General features: G+C 41.2%; 1 protein-coding gene across 2 annotated transcripts; it reads right to left on the bottom strand.

Annotated features, from left to right (window-relative positions):
* Positions 1 to 823: 823 nt before the first annotated feature.
* LOC134637701 (phosphatidylinositol-3-phosphatase SAC1-B) lies at positions 824 to 19,765 on the bottom strand. 2 transcript variants are annotated; one of them, XM_063488192.1, is made up of 20 exons: positions 19,644 to 19,765; positions 19,173 to 19,270; positions 17,477 to 17,551; positions 17,239 to 17,366; positions 15,390 to 15,539; positions 13,081 to 13,140; positions 12,297 to 12,330; positions 11,806 to 11,907; positions 11,331 to 11,416; positions 10,151 to 10,237; positions 9,990 to 10,058; positions 9,747 to 9,826; positions 9,550 to 9,648; positions 9,328 to 9,466; positions 6,827 to 6,896; positions 6,225 to 6,297; positions 4,564 to 4,657; positions 2,801 to 2,893; positions 2,661 to 2,718; positions 824 to 2,583 (listed from the first exon to the last, which is right to left on the bottom strand). In XM_063488192.1, exons 1-20 carry the CDS (start codon positions 19,670 to 19,672, stop codon positions 2,447 to 2,449), a joined length of 1,761 nt encoding a protein of 586 aa, XP_063344262.1. In that variant the 5' UTR covers positions 19,673 to 19,765; the 3' UTR covers positions 824 to 2,446. The 2 variants fall into 2 exon arrangements, with proteins under 2 accessions (XP_063344262.1, XP_063344263.1); XM_063488193.1 differs by lacking the exon at positions 19,644 to 19,765 and adding an exon at positions 19,383 to 19,614.
* Positions 19,766 to 24,019: the final 4,254 nt, after the last annotated feature.

Raw genomic sequence — 24,019 nt, forward strand, 5'->3', positions numbered from 1 at the left:
ATAAACCTTTACATTAAACCAACAAATGATTTGCACTTCTTATTAACATAAACCACAGACCAAATCCCCCTCTGAGACCCAAAGATGGGAACGGTAATTCATTGGTGCTGTGCTGGACGTTCCTGAGGTACAAATTAAATGTTGAAAACTCGGCGTTCTTGTTCATCTCTGAGCTGATTTTAAGAACAAAGTACAAAAAGGCTCGTCTGCATTGTTTGATACTGCGACTCCACAACAAATGTAAAGGAAGAATTCTTTTAGTAACAGAAACATCATCAAAGACGGGCACACCTGTAATTACATAACTGCTTCATGCAGTCTCAGTTCAGTAGAGTTCATCTTGACAATAAAGAGATAAACAGTTAATCATTATGTACAGTTAGACAAGTAGGCCACCATTAAACACTACAGTAAGGTGTGACTTAATGATAAAGGGTAAAATCAAGGCTGAAGAGGCAGCAAGTGTTTGCACACACATACAGTTCCTTCTGCAGCAGTCAGAGCGGTGCCGTCACACTGATTCAGCTTTCTATAAATAAATCTCTATTTTTACCTTGTTTGGCTTTTCTATGTTCACGCTTGCTTTTTAAAAAACGTAAGGTGACCTTGAGGGTCTTTAAAGGCGCCTCCAAATAAAATGTATTATTATTATTATCCAAAGATAGTACAAATTCATTTAATTCCAAAGTACATAGGGAGCATGAGCTCTGCTAGTGTTTCACCATTCATTTGGTTTTACAGACTGGACTTCACAAAAACAAACTTCAACAGTGTTTAAAAACAGGAAAAAGGAATCTGAAACCAAACAAACACATTTGAAGCTGAAAAACCAAATTTATTCAAAATAAAATAATTCATTAGTTTTTTTAAACACATTTTTTAAATTTTAAATAGCAAAACTTTTCCCAACCCCGACGTAGCTCCACACGGGTCCCTCTGCTGTCCCTCACAGCCGCCTGCCAGCTGAGCTCGGGTTTGTTCTTCACACTGTCACAACAGTGCTGATTGTTGGGTTTGTCTTATTAATAATAATAATGATCATATAAAGCACATAAAGCATTTGAATTGAAATGAAGTGATCCTGAAGACTCCAGGCGTGTTTTCAAAACGCATGAACATGCACAGACCTAGAGGAGGAACATTTTTATAAATGTCATTTTTAATTTGGAGCCAAAGAAATGACACGGCCCTAACATCAGTACACTGTCAGCCACGATGGTGTCTCTGTGAAGAGAATAATGTTTCGCATAAACTGTGTAGATTTATCCTTTAGTACCACGGTAAAACAGATTTATTCAGATTAGGATTTCAAGTCAGAGGAGTATTTTTTCTCTGGTGACGTGACATGCAAAAACAGTTCCCTTAATGTAATACAAGAAAACAAGTTAATGACACAACTTTCTTTCTCAAGGTCCAGGGTTTCCAGAATAAATCCTCTTCTTAAAAGGTCCTTTTGGGTAATTTTCATCAACAGACCATTTTAACACCACAACCATAAATCATGTTCTAGCTGACTGGATTCTGAAGGACGAGCACACTTGGATACCTCCTTGCAAAAAATCCAGAAAAGAAAACACTCTGCGGGCCTCCTGTGTATGCAACACTGAGATCAGATGCAGCTTTGTTCACCAGCAGGCTGCTGAGGTTGCCCGCAGATACAACCCGACTTCTTAGAGGAACGTCTCCTGGAGACGGATGATGCCCAGGCGGTCGCCAAGCTGTCTCTCGAATGAGGCCGTAGGTACTTTAGTACCTGCTACAGCAGCTGCTACATTATTAAGAGTCTGGAAATCATTTTTTGAAAATTGGGTTCATTTGTGACTGATGACCTAATCACAAACACCTGTTGAGTATCACATGAAATGATAAAGACCACTCATGCAGATTTATACAGCAGAAATAGTTGTTGGAGCAGGAGAGCCGTTAAAGCTAATACTGATCTTAAAACGCAGAGTATGAAACACAGGCAGTGTCTAACCTCGGACACACCAGTTCTACATGAGAATGTGAATCGACATTTGTACATCTGCAAAACTAAGAAAGGAGAATTGAGAGGAATATCTTCACAGCTATGCTGTTTGAAGTCTGATTCCCATGTTTTCATAAAAGGAATGAGGTGGAGAACAACAAGAAATACATTTAAACAGGTCCACAGCATTCCAGTTAAATGAGGAACAAAGTCATCGGGTCAGAACAACTCCTGAGGTTCAGTGTCAAGTTCAGCCTGTGGACAGACCGTCAGTCCACTACAGTGTGGAGAGCAGCAGGCCTGTGCACTCTTCAGTCTCTCCTGCTGCCGTGCACAAAGCCACCCTCGCTGCCCACCAACCTCCTCGCTCCAGCGTTAGTAAAGGCTCCAGGCCCGCTGATGCAAATAAAGTGATGACGAGGTAGAGGATGAGGTGGTGAGTTCGCGAGGGCCCAGCTGCTTTCCACACACACGCATTCAGTCCAGCTTCTCCTTCTGGACCAGCTTAGGAGCGTCTACAAAGTCCCGTCCATAAAAGAGGATAAGCCCACCGGTTACTGCACTGGCTGTTCCCCAGAACAGGACGTAAGCCAGCGTCTCAGTCCACGTGTCACCTGACAGGAGACAACAGGTCGAACTGCGTCAGTGGAGGAAATTTAGTTTGCATTCAGTTTATTGCAGTTAGTCTTACCGGCCATTAGCAGGCAGATTATACACATGGAAAAGGCAACAACCATGATGATGGGCAACTAGAAGAAAGAAAAGCAGCGTCACATTAAAGACATCAGAAAAAGAAAATGTTGTGAGTCGAGCTTCTTGATCTCTTCTTACTGTCAGAAACTTCCAGTCCTTGGGGTCTCGCAGTGGAGTGGTCCAGTCAGCTTCATCGACAACATAGTTCCCCAGAAATAAATCGATGGAGTCCTGCAGGAAAAACAGCCCACCTGAACTCTTCTTTGCAGTGACATCATTACAGGTACGCTCTTCTATATGAATTACAGTTTTAACTGCTGGATTGTGTTTTGCTGCAAAAGATTTTGCAGTGACTTTGAAGTATTTTTGTATGCAGGTTTAAGATTTTACCGATGTCATTACTGATCTGTAGAATGCAACAAAACAATGAGGTCCACACTGAACACAGTTTAACAGTGTTTGTCTCTGCTTTAAAAAGAGCAATGAGTGTAAAAGCAAAGATGTTTTTAAGGGGATCAGAAGTTATTTCACTGAAGTGTCTGTAGGTCCTCGAGGTCACGGCTTTAAAAGAGTGAGACTGGACTTTCTGAAGACTTTTCACCTCTCATCAAAGAGGCTTCTTCATTCTGGACTGTTGTTAAAAGAAGAGGGAATGCTGCACAGTGGCAAACATGACTTCGTCTCTGAGCTTTTCTGAGCTCATAGCTCATATTTTTCTCAGTTTAAACAAGTTTCTATGTTTGATTCGGACTAAAAAATATGGCTTAATGAGATTTGCAAATCACTGTATTCTGTTTTCATTTACATTTCACAGTGTTGTGAAATCTCCACACCATCAGTGCTGAGCAGTGCTCGAGTTCTGCTGCTCATGACGTGATTTTAAAAGAATACATCCTGTAAAGCGAACTCTACCTGCAACGGTCTGATTACTCATAATGATTATGTAAGAGTCATTAGCAGCTTGTATTATTGTGATATTGCTGTAGTATCTGATGGAACAGATTCATTTCACTTTGCAATATGGCATTCATACTATTCATAAGATTAATGACTGTAAAAAAAGTCCACACTAATGAAGGAGCATATAAAGGATGACAACCTGAACCCACCAGTGACGTGTGGTCAGCAGAGGTCATCATAAAAAATATATATAATAATAATCAAATAAATGAAATCGTTTCTTTATCGAATGGTTTGATCTATAAACTATTTTTTATGAAAAAATCTGATTGCACACACTCACACAAACTGTAGCCTGCCATGCAACGAGGCACTGATAGGGGGCGCTCGTGAGTCCATGGTGCAAAAAAGGAACAAACATTTTTGTCCAGAAGGGTCGGCGCATGGACTTCATTTATAAGTAAAGGTGAGACCATAATAAGGTTAATTTAAACAGTTTGTATGTGTAAAGAACGCTGATATGAAACATGACCTGTTAACTGCTGCCAATCAAATGGGAGGAAGGACCGGCTCAATTAGTGGCAGCAGCAGGTAGCAGTGGTGCTTCTGGTCTGCAGCAACTCCTGCTGCTGTGATCATGTGTTTGTATTTGATAAGGCAGTCGTCATTGCTGCGTTAGACTCCATGGAGCATTTCCATCTGGTGATTTCATAATTAATCTCTCAACATCTGTCTCAACCGCTGCCGCTGTGTGAGGCACTGAGGCAGCTACCACTGACTTCCCACTAAATGAATGCAGAAATCATGTAACGAAATGCTACTAAAAAGTTATATCAAATGTCCAGAACAGCAGCAGCTGCCTCACTGGCAACATGAAGGCAGGAAGTGCCTCTACCAGCTGACTTGAGCCAAATGGTGAATAATTTACTCTGTTGGGTTCATATATTTGTAACTCTGATTCTGATGGACCATGACGCTCAGCGCACGTCTCTGGTACCCACCTGTCTAAAGCCATCAGAGAAGTTGTTTTTGTAATAGCGGATCATTGAGTTCCAGCCGTCCATCAGCAGTCCCCAGTGTGTTCTCTTTCCTGTCCTGAAATAGGAACATGAAATTGAGCACCATTAAGAAAAGCAGCAGCATTTACAGCTACTTTATCATTTTAATAACTGTTAAAGTACAGAACTCAAAGTAAAATTAAGGAGCTCGTGAACGGTCCACAGAGGAGAACCTATCACCAGTTAGAAACTTTCTTTAAGAGCAAGATCCAATTTGGGTTTTTGGTTTTGCCCTCGCAAACAAAACAAACTGTAATATTCTGATGTTGTGTGGCTGTAGTGATCTTTAAATATTAGACTTCTCAGCAGGCTAGAACCAGGTGTTAACCACCAACACTATTCAGCAACAGTTGCAAAGGCCAGGCAGGACGCTCTTCCCAATCACATCCGTCTAGGTCTCGCTGTCACTGCCCTCGTGAGCACTGAAGTCTCCCAGCAGGAAAACAGAGTCAGCAGAATGAACACCCTCCAGGACCCCGCCATGTCCCAGTAGCCAGCCTCGAAAGCTGCGGATCAGTTCACCAGGGCTCCTGCTCTTGCCCACTGCCCAACACACAATGGACCCAACCCCTACAGCATCTCCTGTGGGTGTCAAACCTACAAGAAGGTGGGTCATTTTCCTTCTTCAAGTTGGCAGGGAACAATGGCCCGGCCACCAGGCGTTCTCCGTCAAGCTCCCTCTCCAGGCCTGGCTCCCAGGTGGGGCCCCGATAACCCTACCCTGGGTACTGCACACAGGTCCCTTCTGTCAGTACAATCAGTAAAACTTACTGTTCGATATACGTCTCTGCCCTCACCTAAGCCCTGGGTAGTGACCAGAAGAATTAAATCACAGATACGAGCGGTGGAAATGAGCTTTCTCTGAAGGGTGGCTGGCCTCTCCCTTTGAGATAGGGTGAGGAGTTCAGAGGGTCTCAGAGTACTGTTGCTTCTCCTAAAAGAGCCAGATGAGGTGGTTTGGGCATCTTGCAAAGAGGCCCCCTGCAGGAGGTGGCTGGGAAGAGGGAGGTCGGCCATTCTTGCTTAGGCTGCTGCCCCCAATTTGTATTTTTAAGTAGGAAAACAGTTTTTATGTTGGGTCTGATGTTGACATGACAGTGAGACATAACATGTTCATTAATTACTGGTACTGTTCTCGATAATACTCAAAGCCAAGATGTTGGTTTTGTATTGAAACTGGAAAAGTTTGATCTGTGCGTCCCGATCTACAATCCATACTTTTGAAGACATCATTTATTTTGGCTTTTCTGGGAGCTTTTACTGTGTGTGTTCAATGAACACATGAAAAGCATCACCGTTCACTTTTTTTTTATTGCAACTCTAAAGACTCCTTGCATTTTAACTGAGTACAATCGACTGGATGCATCAGTCAATAGTGATCGGATTGATGATTGAACTGGACACGACTGTAGCACAAAAGTCAGAAACAAAACGCTAAAAAGAAATAGCTACTCCAAAGAAAGACCAAAAAGTCCTGGGTGTTTGCTTCCACCTCATTATGGAAGAGAAGACTGTCTGGTCTGATGGCACAACTTGAAGACAGGTCGGGCTAAAAGAAAAACTTGTTAGCATGTGTTGCAGGTGTTTGCTGTGTGAACACTCACCTAGTGAAGTCAGTCTTTAAGGCACCAGTTCCAGCATACTGCTTGGCACATGCGTCAGCATTGTCTGCCCAGGCTGTGTGTGAGACACAGAAGGGAAGGCAGAGCAGGTCATTTACTAATCAGAGAGTTTGTCGTTCAATCCCTGGCTACTCCAGTCTGCACGTCAAAGTATTCTTGAACGAGACACTGAACCCTGAGACGCTCTCCGATGCATTCATTGGAGTATGAATGTGTGGGAATGTTCTATGACTAAATGTTGTATAAAGTTGAATAGTTATAGTCTATCCATGAAGCAAAAATGTCAAAGAGTGCAATAAGTGACAAGTCTTCTGCTCAGTGTGTGTGTAGGGGTGTAAAACTGTGACAAAGACTAAATCATGCTGGCCAGATAGTAGCTAGGACAGAGCATATCAAACTGAAGCAGTGCTGGTGCCGTTTACCACACAATGCCCTTTAGAAGTCTTGCAAAAATCAATGGATCCAAAAGGTTTTGCGAGCATGCAAAGCACCAGCTGCATATTAGGCAGGGTTTAGATATAAAACACAACAAACTCTGATTAGTTGTTACTACTCAGGCTACAGCTGTGTGAGGAAACACCCACCATTCTTGTACATCTTCTCAAAGTCTGTCTGCTCTTCAATCCGCTGGCCTATGTGGAGAACTCCCATCCTCTAAAGACACACACACACACCTTTTGTCAAATGCTCTCAAGTCTGAAAGCCACTGTTTTCTAATACAGCCCTGATTTAACTTGTTTATGCAAAGTCTGTGTTTACCTGCTGCCTTCATTTAGAAGAATCAAAGCAAATATAATCCCAGTGCAAAAATGGTATGGAGTTATTTTCAGTGCATTTGCAGACAGTAGTGGGACTACTTTGACTATAAGGTGCCAGGAGGACCACCCAGATCTGAAGAATAATCACAGACAAAGCAGGGTTTCAAAATCCTGCTCAGCAACAAGTCTGCTATTCTCAGAGGAACAGGTGACCTTGGAGTGATGTGGCTTCTGTCCCTACGGACACAGCTGCAGATACTACAGCGCAAAGCAGTACAACCAGAACGTTTTGTTGTCATTGGTTAGCTTTAATGCACGAACTAAGGCCAAGAAGAATTGCAAACAGTTATATCTAGGGCAGATTAATCACATTTCAGGAGAGGAGACGTACTCCTGATCATGATCAATGACCAGTTTATTGACATCAACAGATTGCTGCTCCATATAAGCTCAACAGTCCTTCAGCTAGATGAACTAACTGATGAACCATGTGCTCAGATACTTTTATTTGCTCTTAGATATTTAGTTTATTTATAATTTGGACAGAAGCAGATGTTGGCATGATGTGAGAGTGTAAAGTAAAACACCAACATGAAGGTCTGGGACTGATTCAGTTCCATTTAATTTATTTATATAGCACCAACTGACAACAACAATCACCTCAAGGTGCTTTACAAAGTAAGGCAACGACCCTACAATCACACAACCCCCATGAGCAATTACTTGGCAACAGTGGGAAGGATAACTAATAAACTGGACTGGATTAAAAACCAACACTGCACTCTACAGGAAGAGTCGTCTCTATTTTCTGAAGCGATCTTTTAACATCTGTGAGACGATGCTGTCTGCTGTGGCAGTGCCATCCTCTCTGCTGCTGCATGCTGGGGCAGCAGGCTGAGGGTCGCAGATGCCAACAGACTCAATAAACTGATCCGTAAGGCCAATAATGCTGTGGGGACGGAGCTGGACTTCCTTAAGGTGGTGTCGGAGAGGCGGATGTTGTCCAAGATGAGGCTGGGCAATACCTCCATGACATGCTGGCCAGTCACAGGAGCACGTTCACTGAGAGGCTGAGATTACCCATAATGCACCACTGAACACCACAGGAAATCATTCCTGTCTGTGGCCATCTCCCTGTACAACTCCTCCATCGATACAATAGTACAACAGTGCACATCCTCTGCAGTGAAAGTAACAACGTTTTATAGATTAGAGTAAAATGTACACGATATATATTTAATCTCTGTAATATTCTGGATATTTAGACTTGAGCTGGTTCAGTCTGTTACTGTTCTTATCATCTCTAACCACACTGTTAGGGATCAGTGAAGTGTTCTGATTCTGGGGGGGAAACCCCAAAGCAGACGAGCAACCTGAAAGAAGCATTAAAGCAGAAAGTGCCCACTTCACGGCTGTTCACACTAAGCACAGTGCAAACAGCTTACAGAGATTTGAACCTTTACCTTTAAAAAGCCTTTGTATCAAGGTGTAATGTGTACAATTAATCATCACCAGTTAAATAAAGCAGTATCATGTTTGTATCAGTATCATATGCTGTTTATTTATTTGTGCATTCTTTCTGTTTAAACATGTTTGGACAATGAAAGCATTTCTGTAATTTGGCCTCTGCACACGTACCGTGTTAGATTTTAAACCAAATAATGACTTTCAGCTTAGATTTAAGGAGTTCAGCAAAATTATTACATTAAGTGATTTAAAGTTAATGAAAAATGAATTATAGCAATCTAAAAGGAATTACGGTCCAATGAAAGCGAGGGAGGCCTCGAGGATAGGTCGAGAACCCAAATAAACCACAGAGCTAACCAAACCTTCAGGGTAACTAGCTCAGCCAAACACAGTCCAACACAGCTCAAGAGCAGTATATGAAAAACATGGTTGTGCGTTGCTCTACCTCAAAATTTTGGGGTCCTTTCCACTGACTGGAAAAACTTCCTAAAACAGGCTGGGATTCCTGTTTTTGTTAAACCCTTGAATTAAAGCTAAAAGGCTGCACTTTAGTCACATATTGACTGTTTGGTTTAACATGCACTGTGGTGGTGAACAGAAACAGGAAACATTTATGACTCATGGGCCTAAATGTGTGTAAATGTGCTCGTACTGTAAAGTACTTCAAGGTTTTTTGATGGTGTTGAATGATAAGCAAGTTCTTGCATGTGAGAACCATTTAAAGGCCATTACTCACATACAATGACACAAAAAGCCAACCCACAGCTTTTTTTAGTTCAGCAGGCTGAAGGATCCCCAACAGTCCCCAAAGTTGAGCTATCCATTATTTTTATTATTATATGTGACTATGCATTTAATACCTGCAGCTGTGACTGAAGAGAGCGTCGGGCCAGCAGGCTCTGGATGACATTTGTACGATCCAAACAGTCCATGCAGTTGCTCCGAAAAGTTCCTTCCTGATTTAGCAGCACCTTTCCATCTGCATCCACTAGGAAATATCTGAATCCATATGCACACCATTACTTCTTATGAAGAGTGCATTGCTATTGGACAGACACAAGCTGCTATACTAACTCACTGACCCAAAGTCATCCTGCATTTCAGCAACCGTGTCCAGTAAGATCTGAAGGCGGTGCCACCTCATGTGACTGCACTCCTTATGAAAGTCAAAAGCTATGTACCTAGACAAAAACAAGGCTTTAATTACCTGAGGAAAACTGGATGTCGAGTAAATGCCAGACACAGACGAAGCCTTAGGCTGAATTAGTGGTAATCTTACCTGATCATGCCATTACCCAAGTTTGTGACCATCTTGTCAAATGCCAGCTCCAACGGCTTTTCTGAGCCTTTTTGGTTTATCTGGGAAAAAACAGAACAAATAAAACAAAGAGCCTTTGCAAACGATTGCATACGGGTATGTGTGGTTCTACTGTTATTTCATTTGACTGTGAAGGTTATATCATGGTCTTGTAAATGCAAAAATCAGTAGCTAGGTAGCAATCATCTAACGGATTTTTCTTACCAAGTTCAAAGTGACTTGTCTTCCATAGAGGATGATCTGGGAGTCAAAGTGTCTCTGGAATCCATCCAGCTACCACGAAAACAGGAAGATTTCAGAAATGAAGATAAACAACAGGCGCAGGTATTTGTTTTGTCATTTGAATCTGCATGTAAAGAACTTACATGGTTCACTGTTTTGCTGATCTGTGGTTTTGGTTTGTACCTGAGATTGGGCCTTTGGGACCAGTAGAAGGGGATGGAGCCTCTGGTCTGTAAACACACCATTAACAACGAGAATTTGAAATCAGAGGACAGAGAAGAGACCCAGAGAAGGCAGCAGAGTTTCTGCAGCTTGTCTACAGAATGAGCCCATGAAGCTCTTGTTGTTCCTCCTGTACAGCTTTGAGTCTTTGGTCGCTCAAAAAGACCCAACTGTAGAGACATGTATGGCTTAAGATATTCACTTTAATAGATTAAGCTATACATCCATACGTTACATTAAACCAGCGCCTGTGTGAAAATAGCTGAAATATCCAAACCAGCGTACAACATGAAGGGTCCCATATTTTATCAAACACATTATCCCCACTATGTAACTCGCATGTTAGGTAATCCAATGACACATATTCCAGTACAGTCCACTGTCACTGAGTTTTAGATGGGGCCTTGTCCGTGATCCAGTTCAAAAGGACGCACTTGCTTGCAAAGATGTTAACAGCCTGTAAAGCTGCTTTTCAAATTTCCCCGATTTTGTCATTCCGAGCAGCATACACGACGGGTTCAGCGACAGCAGAGATCTGATCCAGTTCACACTTTATGAACAATACTGTTGTATTTTTCTGCACGAGCACAGACAGTGAGTAAGGTTGTCCACCTCTATTTTACACTTAAGGCAGAGTAAGGCCTGAGTTCTATCGATGGTGATGCGTGAGCTCGGTGTAAAATTTGCATTTGGATTGTTTTTACTACATTACAGACACTCAGATATTTAGCATGCTCCCAGACTTGGTCCCAGGTGCCTTTGCAGTGATTTAGATGTTAATCTGTTGAATTTCTGAACACGATTTGTCTTCAATCATCCAGGTAAGTAAATACTACACTCGCTCAGAAGTCACTTGGATGAAACGCTTCGTCCAGATGAACAGAATCAACTTTTTGGAATTTTACTGTTTTTTCATCTTTTTACATTGTTTTAGAGTAAACTTAAGATTGTTTGCACCCTGGAAAGCCAACAGACGGAAGTTCTGAAGGAAGATTTTGGACCTATGTTCTTTCACTTACTGACCATTTTCCTATTTCCTATCGTTGGTCTGAACGGCAGATTTCATGTCATCTCTGCTGGAGCACGAAGTGTTTAGCTCACCTGAACAAATGAAGCCTTTGCACCGTTGTACTGCACTATCTGCTCTGTTTCCACATAGTTAGCAGCATGTCCTTCTGAATCAATGCCTATAACAAAAACACACACAAAAATACTGTTGACAAACTCAGAAATCTGAATCCTTCAAAGTCATGAGGAGCTGATTAGCTTGTCACTGACTTGAGGTGCAAACGCACTGACTCGTGAGCTCACTGCATGCTGTACCCACCTGCATGAGCAGGTGGACCCAGGCTGTGTCTGCTACACTGCTCAGGTGGACAGTATGTGTCAAACACAGCAGGATCCACATTCTCCCAGAACAACAATATCATCAACTTTCTCTGTAAATTCTTCTCATCTTTTTAGTGTTGTTATAAAAACAGAACTAAATACCACAAAAATGTATTTACTGAGAACACTTTTTCAGAGACATAAAGCAGCCAGAACATTCAGTCAGGGCTCAAAGGACAGAAATTACCTCGGACATAGTAGCGGACCCCTGCTCTGAAACAGCTCCTCCTGGAGATAACGCTCCACTCAAACACCTTTCCATTGATGCAGCTTGACTTCACAGTGATGACTGATTAGCACGTGTTAAGGACACAACAGTGCTGACAGGAAACATTACCACATGTAGGGATATGATATTAAAGACTCATTGTCATAAAAATAATAGAGTATGAAACATTTCTAAGGTTTACTCAAAGTGGAGAAGAGTTTAGTCTAATGGTACGAAACATCTAAACTGTGGTACATTTTTAAACAACGTAGTCTGGATGTTTTTCAGTGTTTATTATTCATCTGATAGTTTTCTGTCAAGAAGAAGAAAAAAGCACTCCAGTAATCACAACAAAGCATTTAGAGCGCACAGACCAGTCTGCATCAATGGTCATTAAATGACACCATCCAGTTCCACTTCACACAGGTAACATGAAAGCTTCCATTCGATAAGGAAACGGGAAAGGATACAGCCGTGGACAACAGGAAACACAAACATGTGCAGCTGTAAAAGGAGAGCAGTGGTAAATTGCTAAATGTTATTCTCCTTCTATGAACAGCAGAAGCAGAATATTTAAACATGCTGAAATAAAACTGTCTGCTACAGTCGGACCTTCTCCACAGTTTTAAATTAAAAATGGACAGTAAGCTCAGCAGCTTTGCTTCTGTGTAGAACTGCAGGAGACAAACTTATTAGCTGAAGCCGTTTTGCAGCTCCACATCTGCAGATGCTGTTTTGATTTTTCCTGATGACACGATTCACTGAAAACAGCATCAACTCCTTCTTAAGTCGTCTCGCTGGCTGACTTGAACATTTCAAAGTTTCTATGACACAAGCTCCTTGGTTACTTTGCCTACATGTTTACCATCGTTTTCCTGCTAAATCATAAAATGTTGCTGGAGTGAATTCACCCTGGTGCCTCTGGCAGCAGTTAAATGATTAGTAAATGAGGAAGTTTCATCAGATGAGAGGCTGCTGGAGCTCATTATCCTACCTTGTTTTGTGCCACACTTTTCCTCCCTCCATCACTCCTCATCAAGTCATAGAAATGCTTCTAGTATGTTTTGGATTACTGCAGCCTTGCCTCTCTCTTCTTTTCTTAATTGCTCACAATGAAACAAACTGTATAGAGCCTTATGGACTGAAGGGATTTCCTTCACCATGCTAAATTTTTTCTTGTGTTTTTTATAATCTTGGAAGCAAAAAAATAAATGGAATTTATTTTTCCTTACTCACTAAATAATTGGATCTTACCTCTGGCTGTGCTATGAATTCTCTCAACAAGTGTCCGTTCCAGACAAAACGCTGATCTGCCTGAAACAAGAACAGTTACAGAATTGTAAATCAAGCCGAAGCTACTACTATTAACTCAGATAACGTACAGCACTCTGTCCTAAACCACCACGTTCTTTATATTTTGTTAAGAAAACAGGAAATAGGTGCAGCAATTTATTGAAACATATTCTAGCATAAATGATAACACAGCTCATACTGAGTTCTTACAAACTTGAAAGTCAATATTTGGTATGACCAGCTTTAGTTATCAACACAGTCTCAATTCTCTTCAGCAGCTTCAGGAATGGGAGGCAGAGCCTTCAGTTTTCAGGCCCCTCTTCTGTGGAACCAGCTTCCAGTTTGGATTCAGGAGACAGACACTATCTCTACTTTTAAGATTAGGCTTCAAACTTTCCTTTTTGCTAAAGCATATAGTTAGGGCTGGACCAGGTGACCCTGAATCCTCCCTTAGTTATGCTGCAATAGACGTAGGCTGCTGGGGGATTCCCATGATGCACTGGGTGTTTCTTCTTCACTCACTATGTGTTAATAGACCTCTCTGCATTGAATCATACCTGTTATTAATCTCTGTCTCTCTTCCACAGCATGTCTTTATCCTGTCTTCCTTCTCTCACCCCAACCAATCACAGCAGATGGCCCCGCCCCTCCCTGAGCCTGGTTCTGCCGGAGGTTTCTTCCTGTTAAAAGGGAGTTTTTCCTTCCCACTGTCGCCAAAGTGCTTGCTCATAGGGGGTCATATGATTGTTGGGTTTTTCTCTGTATATATAATTGTAGGATCTACCTTCCAATATAAAGCGCCCTGAGGTGACTGTTGTTGTGATTTGGCGCTGTGTAAATAAAACTGAATTGAATTGAGCAGTTCTCCAGGCATCTTGGAGAACATTCAGAGATCTTCTGCTTCAATAATGTTGAGGTCTGAGCTCCGAAACAGTGTTTCGTGAGGTTTTCAGGTATGATTCTCCTGGACTGGAAGCATGTTTGGGGTCAAATGTAAAATGCTGCTGTCAATAGGATGTTTTCCAGAAGTTTTTATATAGTGGAGCAAAATCTGATGGTGCTTTTCTTCATTCATAATGCCATTAGTTTTGATAAGACGGCTGTAGACACTCACTGTTGGACCTCTCTTTTGACCTCCTTGTGCACAGCGATGATAATAAGAACCAAAAGTTTGGATTCATCACTTCATCAGACTTGTTGCCACAGATTTTCAGTCCTGTTCTTGTGTAATTTGGCATACCTCAGCATTTTCTCCTTGCTTCCCTTCCTTAACAATAAATTCTTGACAGTCACTCTGCTATCATTCCTGAGGAGGCTTTGATAAACAGGCTCAACTGACAATCCAGATGCATCTCTCATGTCCTGTGTCCAGGTCCTGTAGCTTTTACTCTTTCCTCTATTCGGCCTCTGATTTTTTAAGATCTTAGTATACTAAGATATGTTCAACAGCTCTTTGGCAATCAACGTGTTGGTGCAAAAACATTAAACTGTGTTATCTTTGCCATATTCAAGTAGAAATGGGAACAAATGATGTTGTTTTATGACAGGCTGACTTTAATATGAAACTGGTTCTCTTTGCCTTTTTGTGTGTAGACACAACCCAGGTTCATCCCATGAGTTAGGAGCCTGAACTATTGCTCAAGAGCACTTTTAACACAAAACAGTTTGGCTCCTTGGAAGCAAAATATATAGAATTTCCATATTATGATCATTTATCACTGTATGTCCAACATGTTTAACCATGATTGGATGGTCTCACCCTACCCTAGGTCAGAGATACAAGCTCTTCCTCGCTCACACTTGAATGAATTAAACAAGTGCAGCGTTAAAAAACTTAACTTTGCTGGTCAACACCCTGTTAGTGATAACTGGTACATGTGGAATTAGTGACTGAGACAGTTGCATACTTTAACAAAAAACCAACCTCTAGACCAGGGGTGTCCAACTCCAGGCCTCGAGGGCCGGTGTCCTGCAGGTTTTAGATGTGTCCTTGATCCAACACAGCTGATTTAAATGGCTAAATGACCTCCTCAACATGTCTTGAAGTTCTCCAGAGGCCTGGTAATGAACTAATCATGTGACTCAGGTGTGTTGACCCAGGGTGAGATCTAAAACATGCAGGACACCGGCCCTCGAGGCCTGGAGTTGGACACCCCTGCTCTAAACCATTATTGAAAAAAAGAGGTGCTTCCAGTTAAGCCCTGAACTGTAGCCACACAATCGTCCAAATACACAAAAAGTTCAAAGACTTTACATTAGAAATATCTCACCCTCTCCAGAAGGCTCATCTCCTGAAACTCTGGGCTGGTGTTTGCCAGGCGCTGCAGAGTGTGTGTCAGATCATAGTCGGTTGCAAAGTAGAAACCGTCTGTATGAAGCATGCTGTTAATCATGGACAGGAAGGTCTTGTTGTCTTGCATCTGCAACAAGAAATAAATCCAGCAACAAAGCAAGAGATAAAACCAAGCCAGAAATACTCTTTTTATACCCGACAATACAACCTGGGTGAAGCAATGCTGTCATCTCTGCTTGAGCAATAATACGTTTCACGTAAGGAACTTTTGAACATGAGTGCAAAGGCTACGTTCACACTGCAGGCGAAAGCACATCACCCTGTGTGACCCGTATCCGATCATGGTATGACAGTGTGAACGGCACAAATCCGATATTTTTAAATCCGACCTGGGTCACTTTCATATGTGGTTCTGAATCCGATACATAGCTGATGTTTCAGAAAGCGACTGCTGTTTGAATGGTCATGTCGCATTAAATCCGTCTTTTACGGCACTGACACAAGACAGACGCCAATTATCAGAGCGGGAGAAGACAAACGAGAGAGCGTGGCGGCAACTGGAGACGGAGCGAGTCAGTGGACAGAAACTGAGGTTTTGGACTTGATTAGCATATGGAGAGACAATTCTATTCAAGCTAAACTTGAAGGGTCGTATCGTAACCGGGCTGTGTTCGGGGTTAACTCTATGCTCAGACTACTAGCTGGGATTGTTACAAAGCTTTCTTCTTTGGAAATGAGCAATACATTTTTTAATTAAACATTTAAACATAATACAACACAACGCAGAGCGCAGCAGCCAGCGCAACACAAATTTTTGGTCCTTGGGTCAGTGTCGTGCATGCTGCATCTATGTGAAAGGGCTTGACTCCCACCCTTCTGCTGCACCTCAACCACCCGATTCATGCAGTCAGTGCCAAAGCTCATATCAAAGCATGTTCACTGGAACAAGTTCAACTACTTTGAAACTTAATATTCTAACGTGACATCATTTTAACTCTGAACAATAAAACAATTGCCAGAAATGTCTTCTTTTTTTAATGGAGAGTTTATTGACCCATCTGACAAATTTGCTTAAAAAATTAATTCAATTAATTGAATTTTAACTTCAAAAAAACTGTTCTGGGAGTGCACTAACTCCCAGAAGTTAATGAACTCCAAAGACACGCCCGTGGAGTTAACTGGTGTCCATCAGTGAGAAAGATTATCCACACGCTCGTTCTCGTTTCTTTCACAAACCATAAACATTACCGGTCAATCTTGTCGAATGGACGTCCCAGTAAATTTAACTTCATGTCAGATTGTGCAATACTCAGAGAAACTGCAAAAAACTTGAGAGGAGATGTTGGGCCGTAGTACACAGCAAACCAAACACATTAGCAAAAATACTTCAGGAGTCATTTGGACTTGTTTTCTATCCACAGGACACGGGGACCTCACAGTCACTGAGTGGACCATGAAGTCATGAGTGTACCAAAGTATCTACCGTCAAATATGAGGCCAACACATATGCTCCACAGCAAAGCCTAGCTAAAACTGGGTCATGCAACAGCACATCGATCTCAAGCTCAGCAGCAAATCTGTAACACAAAGGCTGAAAAAAGACAAGAAGGTGATGCAGTTGCTGCATTTAAAGTTCAAAACTCTCTGGACTTTTAGATATCTGTGTATAAACACATGCCTGCAAACCTCAGTGAGCTGAAGGAACTCTGTAAAGAAGACAAAAGTCCTCCACAATGATGTGTGAAAATGTTGTGTTACTGCTGTTAAAGGTTGTTCTGCTACGTTCTACTAAGGCGCAGAATCAGAAGACGTGCAGGAGACACTACCTGGTTGTCTGTGAGGTGCAGTATTGTCTTTTTATAGGAGATTACGTCAAAGTCCAGAGCCTTCCACACAGCATGGCCCAGCAGATCTCCCACCTTCCTCTTCTTTGTGATGACAACCAGGTACATGCCTTCAAGAAAAAGAAAGGAGAAAGCAGAGCAAAACTGCACTGGATTATCCAACTTCCAATATTTCACAGTAAAATAATGTATCTACATACTGTGTGCATGCTGAACTTACCTGCCACTAAGCGCATAGTTCCCATCAGTCCACATATTGGCCTGGTCTCAGCTGATGCAGGGACATCCTGTCTCACTGAGAACAGGGACACAACAATGGTTTTTATTGACACAAGAAATATATCAGTAATATCATCAAAACTGGGATTATAACTAAGGAGGGCATCTATTATCGTTTCATTATCTACTCTCCAGACTTATTGCAGCCCAACAGAGAAAAAAAGTTAACTGAAGATCAGAGAAAATCTTGGCACTCCCACAATTTCAGCCCGCGCCAAAAAATAAATAACCAAACAATAACAAATAAGAAGGAAAATACCCTCAAACGTGTTTAACACTTAGCCACACACTGCCAAAAGATTAAGATTAAACTTGTCTTCAGAATCAAAATAGTCTGTGGATGTTATGTGGTCACAGTTGCTCCTTTAGCTCTCGGAATTTCTCGGAATTTCCGGAAATATGCGCTTCTTTTGTGGTGGAGGAACACCAAAGTAATTGCTTACGGAGCTTGCTTCTTCGACATCTTTAAGAGTTCTGAACAAATGTCTGTCCTCCTCCAGAACATCTTCTGTACGCAAACACGCGTTCCAACTTCTTATCTGGTGCGCGTCTTTTATTTTGACAGTGAATGCGCACCACTTATGTGCAGCCCTGTAATACATATATATATATATATATATACACTTATACTCTACCTGAACACTTAAGTCACTTTATACAACATGCTTCTTTCACCCATTTATAGGTAAGTGCTTTAAATCAAACATTCACACTCTAATTGATGGATCAGAGAGCAACTTGGGGTTAGTATCGTGCTCAAGGATATTTAGCATGCAGACGAGAAATCTAAATCACTATCTGCCAAACCAACTAAATTTAATGGGATTTAATTTAATGGGAGATGTTTTTGTTTCATTTTTTATAAGATCTTGAAAACATTTCCTATTTTAATGTTCACACAAAATACAATTTAGCAAGATATATTGAAATGTTACTTAAAGTGTCTTTCTTATTGTATTTTTATATGTTTTTATTGTATTTTTTATATTTCTGTTGTACAGCACTTTGGTCGGCCATGTGTTGTTTTTTAAATTGCTATATAAATAAACTATGGCTATGGCTTAAATCAGAATCAGAATACTTTATTGATCCCTAGAGGAAATTATGTTGGTTACAGTGCTCCAGTACAAACAGTAACAAAAACAGACAATAAAAGAAGTAAGAAATAGCACAATAAAAAGTGTCTATCAAGACTGGCAAAAAAATCTTTTGAATTTTATATACTTTCTTTAATTCCATATTTAAATAACAATAAACTTAAATGCCATTTTGAGCTGCAGCTCAGCACGTAGAGCCGAACATCTGCTAACTGGAAGGTCTGTGGTTCAGTCCTTCAGTGCTTCAGTCTACATGCCAAATATCCTTAGGCAAGGTACCGACCCCAAGTTGGAGTGTGACTGTTAGATGGAAAGCACTTACATAGAAACATCTGCTGGGTGAATGAGGCAAGTTGTGTAAAGTGCTCTGACTGCTCAGGCAGAGCACAGAAGCTGTCCATTCACCATAAGGAGCAGAGATCGTCTTGGGGCATTTCATTAAAGGTTTAAAATGATCTCAGTCGTTTGTTTGAGGTTGTTTTCTTCTACATTTTTAGACAGCATCCCGACCTTTGGCAGGGGGCGTGTCTAGTTGCTTACCTGTTAGAGTCATCTCAGTTGACACCCTGTCAACAGCCAGGACATCCACGGAGCCATCATCACAAGCTTCTATGTAAAACTTCTCTGGTGTGGTGCGCCTGACGCAAAAGACAAGACCAGGTTTAAAAGCCAGCATGAGCCCATGAGCAGCTCACATTAACACCGACAGCGCTGAAGGAGCTGAAACATGGCTCCATCACATCTTCTAACCTCGCTTAGAAGCTCAGGTACTAAGCGTTGCGTTTGCTCACATCCATATTTAAATGTGATTATAACCAACTGAATGGAAATTGTTGGGATAAAATGGACGTTAGCGTCAGTTCCTCGACAGTTAACGAGAAGCTAACGTTCACCGAAGTCAAACGTGCGTCGTTGTAGTGACACTCCTACTAAAGACCGGCACGCCTCTCCATGCAGCGTGGACACTAACTCAGGCTGTGTGATGTGACTGTTTCATTCTGCAGCACTTACAAGTTGAAACTCTGGAAGGTGTTCGCCATCTTTGCTCCCGTAATCTCAGTGACGTCAGGCTACGTCCGTCGTCAGCTGTGCGCGCGCGAGCGTTTGTTCCACCTGCAGCGGTGAGCGAGCTCCACGTGCGGCCGGACACCGGAACAACACGGTCCTGTAGAAAAATAAGCAGCAGTGGTTAAAATGCCATCTTTCAGTAAGGCGTTAATGTAACGCATTACTGTACTACATTTAGTTACATCGCAGGTACAATTATATGTGTAGTTGCGTTACAAAGGTTCTTCAGGCGGATAGAAAGAAAAAACTTCAAACTTTATTTTTCCTTCTGCACAGCAGAGCAAAGCATAAGCAGATGTTAATTTCTTTGTAATATCTTGAGCATTAAGGCATAACAGAGACGGCTTCGACCTCACAGCCATCGCTTCATTTCCGAAACTGGACATAAACAAAAACACCGGCACAGCACTCAAAACACTGCTGCCCCCTGGTGGTCAAAGCCGTGTCCGCCAACTGTTACTTCATAATGTTCCTCCACCCTTTAACTGAAACTACTCTGTAGTTTAATTACTAAATAAAATACCCATATAAAAACTTAACCTTAAATTAAAATATAAAACAAACCCCACAAAATTTACTCAAATTTCACTCGCTACTAATTAACCAGCGATCCGACAGACTTAGGTTCACTATAACAGTAACATCCTGTCAGTGCCCCTTCTTGTTATTATCAGTCACTGCACAAAGTCTCTCATATGCTCCAGAGGTCTCCTGCTTCTTTGTAATCGTCAAAACTCTGTGGCTGGAAACTCCTGTGAGACACTATTCTCCGTTGTGGGCTCGTCCTGGCGGCCCTCAGGCATTCCTGCTGGTAAGTAAGGCTGGAGGCGGGCCCACGGCTGATCTATGTGCCGCTTCACCACCTTTCCATTGCCCAACATCACTGTGTAGGAAACAGGCCCGTCATCTCCTGTATAAGCCCTGGTATCCATTTGTATAGTTTCTGGTATACACTGCGTCTCTGATAACGAGTGCGCTCCTTGGCATCTGTCATGGAACCATCTTTGGATATCTTGTTTGAGGCCACGTTCTGTTTCAAGTCGGGGTGCATAAGATCAAGTGTACACCTCAACTTCCTGCCCATCATCAACTCGGCGGGAGACCTCCCCGTTGTTGATTGTGGTGTGATTCGGCCATGTTTAACAGTGTGTGTCCGGTACTCATTTTTTGCACCGCTCACCACTCTCAGGGGTGTAGCAGGCCTGTGTCTGTGTTCTTGACAAGTAATGCGGGACTTTGCCTCATGCTCAATGTCAGTCTCCATATGTGGCCACCACAGGTAACTTCTGGCCAGGCCCTTCATGTGGCTCATTCCCGACTGTGATGTAGCTGTTCCAGCATAGGGCAAGAACGTCGTTCTGGTATCACCACCTTCATCTCATGAAACAAACTTATCAATGCCTTATGATCCATGATAATCATAAACTTCCTGCCATACAAGTACTGATGAAAATACTGTACACCAAATATTACAGCTAACCCTTCTTTATCCAGCTCTGAGTAGTTCTTTTCTCCTACACTCAGCGTACGTGATACAAACACAGTGGGTTTCTCCTCACCATCTGGCATGCAGTGAGGACTCCAGTGCAGAAAGACACAATTTGTGTCCCAATGGCCGTTCCTTATGGGAATAATTTATACTGGGACCTGGAGTGGAAGAGAATTTGACCTTTCCATCGAAATTCCTGTTAACCAACAAAGTAAAGAAAATGTCTTTTACAATCATTCATCGTTTATACCCCACCAGAACTTTTCTTGTATGATATAAAAAAGACCCTGATGTTAACTTCATTTTGTTACTGTCTCACTTATTTGAGTCCTGCTCCTGCACTAATCTTTTCTGGACACATTTTTTTTACTTTTGTTGTTTCTTTCATCTATTCTGACTTCTCTCTCTGTTATGGGAAATATTGTTTGGCTTTTTTGATTAATCTGCAAATAGGGCAAACGAATTTTATTTGATTAATTCACTCATTTTACTGGCTAAAATTCATAGATATAAAACCAAATTTCCTAATGGAAAACCGTCTTTTCAATGCTGTATAAATGAAACCATACAATATTTTAAAACAATACAACATTTCCATATTGTAAAAGCAATTAAAACTCTAAACCTATGCTCCTTCTGTGATATCGTGTGATTCAACCCTTAGCCTGTGTCTAACTGTTATTACATGAAACTCCTGACAGTGTCTTTGGCTTATTTAACTCTGTAATGTTTGAGTTGCTAAAAAGTGCCCGGGCTGCGACTGATGGCCATGAGACGGTAACCTTCTTCTTCTTTTTAGTTTAATGGCGGTTGGAAAACCAGCTTAGATGCGCATTACCGCCGCCTGCTGGACTGGAGTGTGGACATTTTAAAGAAATATAATCGACTTAGTTTTAAGAGTTTTAATCATTTGTGTTTTCTTAAATTAGTCTTTAAATGTATAAATAGGATGTCTCAATAGATACATCCAGAGACAAGATAGTAATCGTATTACTAGGAGCAAGGTGAACGGCAACTGCAGATCTACATGTGGTCAGTCAGCTTTTTCCATAAAGGCCTGCCATCTGTGGAGCACACTTCCAACCGAAATCAAATTGATTACAGACATCAGATCCTTTACACTGAAGGTTAAAGTTTGGTTAAAGGGAAATCAGAGATGTAGTCATTTTAACTAATGATTTTAATTTTATTTAAATTTATTGTCTATTAATTGTAATTGTATTTATGATGTAATTTGGTTTTATGAAAATGTATGTTTTATTGTAAAATGTTTCTATTTTGATTGTAGCAATAGCTATAAACTTATGTGCGTTACATCAGTTTCATGTTTTGTACATGGACTATGTTAAACTGCACTGTCCCTTTTAAATAAATAAATTCAAAATTCAAATTAAGTGTTAAATCATGGTTTTTGCACTGATTGCACTTCTATGTACACCTAAATGCTAATGATAGCTAATTTCACCTTGTGTTTGTTTTGTGATAGGTTTTCTTTTTCATTTAAATCAATGCTACCAGCATCTCTGGACGGTCTCTGCCTCAGCAGCAACACAGATTTACATAAAATTGATTGATGGTAAATTGTGTTAATTCATCCGTTTTTGTGTGTGTAAAAACTGTAAACTTATATCCAATGAGTTTGTTCATTTTAACATTTTAAACTTGCATTAATGTGACACTGGAACTCACTGTTGTTGGAAATGGGCCTAATATTTGACTTGTTCAGTTTTATTTTTAGATTTTTTATAGTTTAATCAAGGTGCCATCAATCAGAGCTCCCCTCTGAACAGCACTTTGTAACCAGGAGGAGAAACCAGGGTCATGAAAGGGCAGCCACTGTGAAAATAGAAATATTGTACAGTTAATTTTGTAAGGACTATATCACTGTGTGTCAACCGTATTTTTCATTGTTCACTCTTATATACAGTCTTGGATATGCTATGTACTATATTTTATTTATTTATTTCGTTTATTTTTGTATTGTTATTTATTGTATATATATTCTTCTTTTCTTCTCTTAACAGTGTGCTCTTTTCACTTACACTGAGCGGGTTTGCATACAATTTCCGTTGTTCTTAAAGCACAATGACAATAAAGATTCTGATTCAGCCATCTACGTTCAGATGAGGGTGAAGAAAAGAGGAACTAAGATGTACGTTGATGACATGCAGTAGTGGCATATAAACACATGGGGAGTGAAAAGAGGTGTGGGGGATTCCCATGATGCTCTGAGCCTATATCAGAATAACAAATGACTCAGTAACTATTCACTGTGATTTCCAACATTTCTGCTCAATAGAAATGAATCAGAATCTGATTTCCTTTCAAAAACAATTATACTCTGCTCCTCTGAGCAGTAGTGATGTGCTTGTACGGTCTGTGTGTTCTGATCATTTAGCTAACATCAGTACAAAGACTTTCTTGTCATTTTGAAGTGGTCATTTAATAGTTGTCTCGTCTAAGGAGCTTGGAAGAAAACAACTGGACTTCTTTAAGTTTCTTGAAGACATTTCACCTGTCATCGAGCTTCTTCACTTCTAAAACCAAAGGCTGCAGAGTCCTGGGTATGTAATCCCATGTGGGAGCTGGCCCTTAAAAGGACCAACAGTACTGATCATCCACCTTATCACATGTACAGAGGTGTGAAAAAGGCCGTGGGGTCATTATTAGCAGAGGTTTTGGGTGAAACTATTGTGAGACCTTATGCGACCCATTGAGATCACCTGACACAAGATGTGACTGAGGGTTAGGGTCTGTTAAGCTTCTGGGACGGGATCTCAAACTGCGTTGTAGATGGCAGACAGATGGTGTCAAAGATGGCTGCTCACAG

Source organism: Pelmatolapia mariae, linkage group LG10_11 (genome assembly GCF_036321145.2).
Source record: "Pelmatolapia mariae isolate MD_Pm_ZW linkage group LG10_11, Pm_UMD_F_2, whole genome shotgun sequence".
Lineage (NCBI taxonomy): Eukaryota > Metazoa > Chordata > Actinopteri > Cichliformes > Cichlidae > Pelmatolapia > Pelmatolapia mariae.

Coding starts and splice junctions, on each gene's coding strand:
- LOC134637701 (XM_063488192.1), bottom strand. CDS start 19,672: ATGGCGAACACCTTCCAGAGTTTCAACTT. Junction 11,908..12,296: donor GTTTCCTGTTGTCCACGGCT/GTATCCTTTCCC, acceptor CGTGCTAATCAG/TCATCACTGTGAAGTCAAGC. Junction 10,238..11,330: donor CAAAGGCTTCATTTGTTCAG/GTGAGCTAAACA, acceptor GTGTGTTTACAG/ACCAGAGGCTCCATCCCCTT.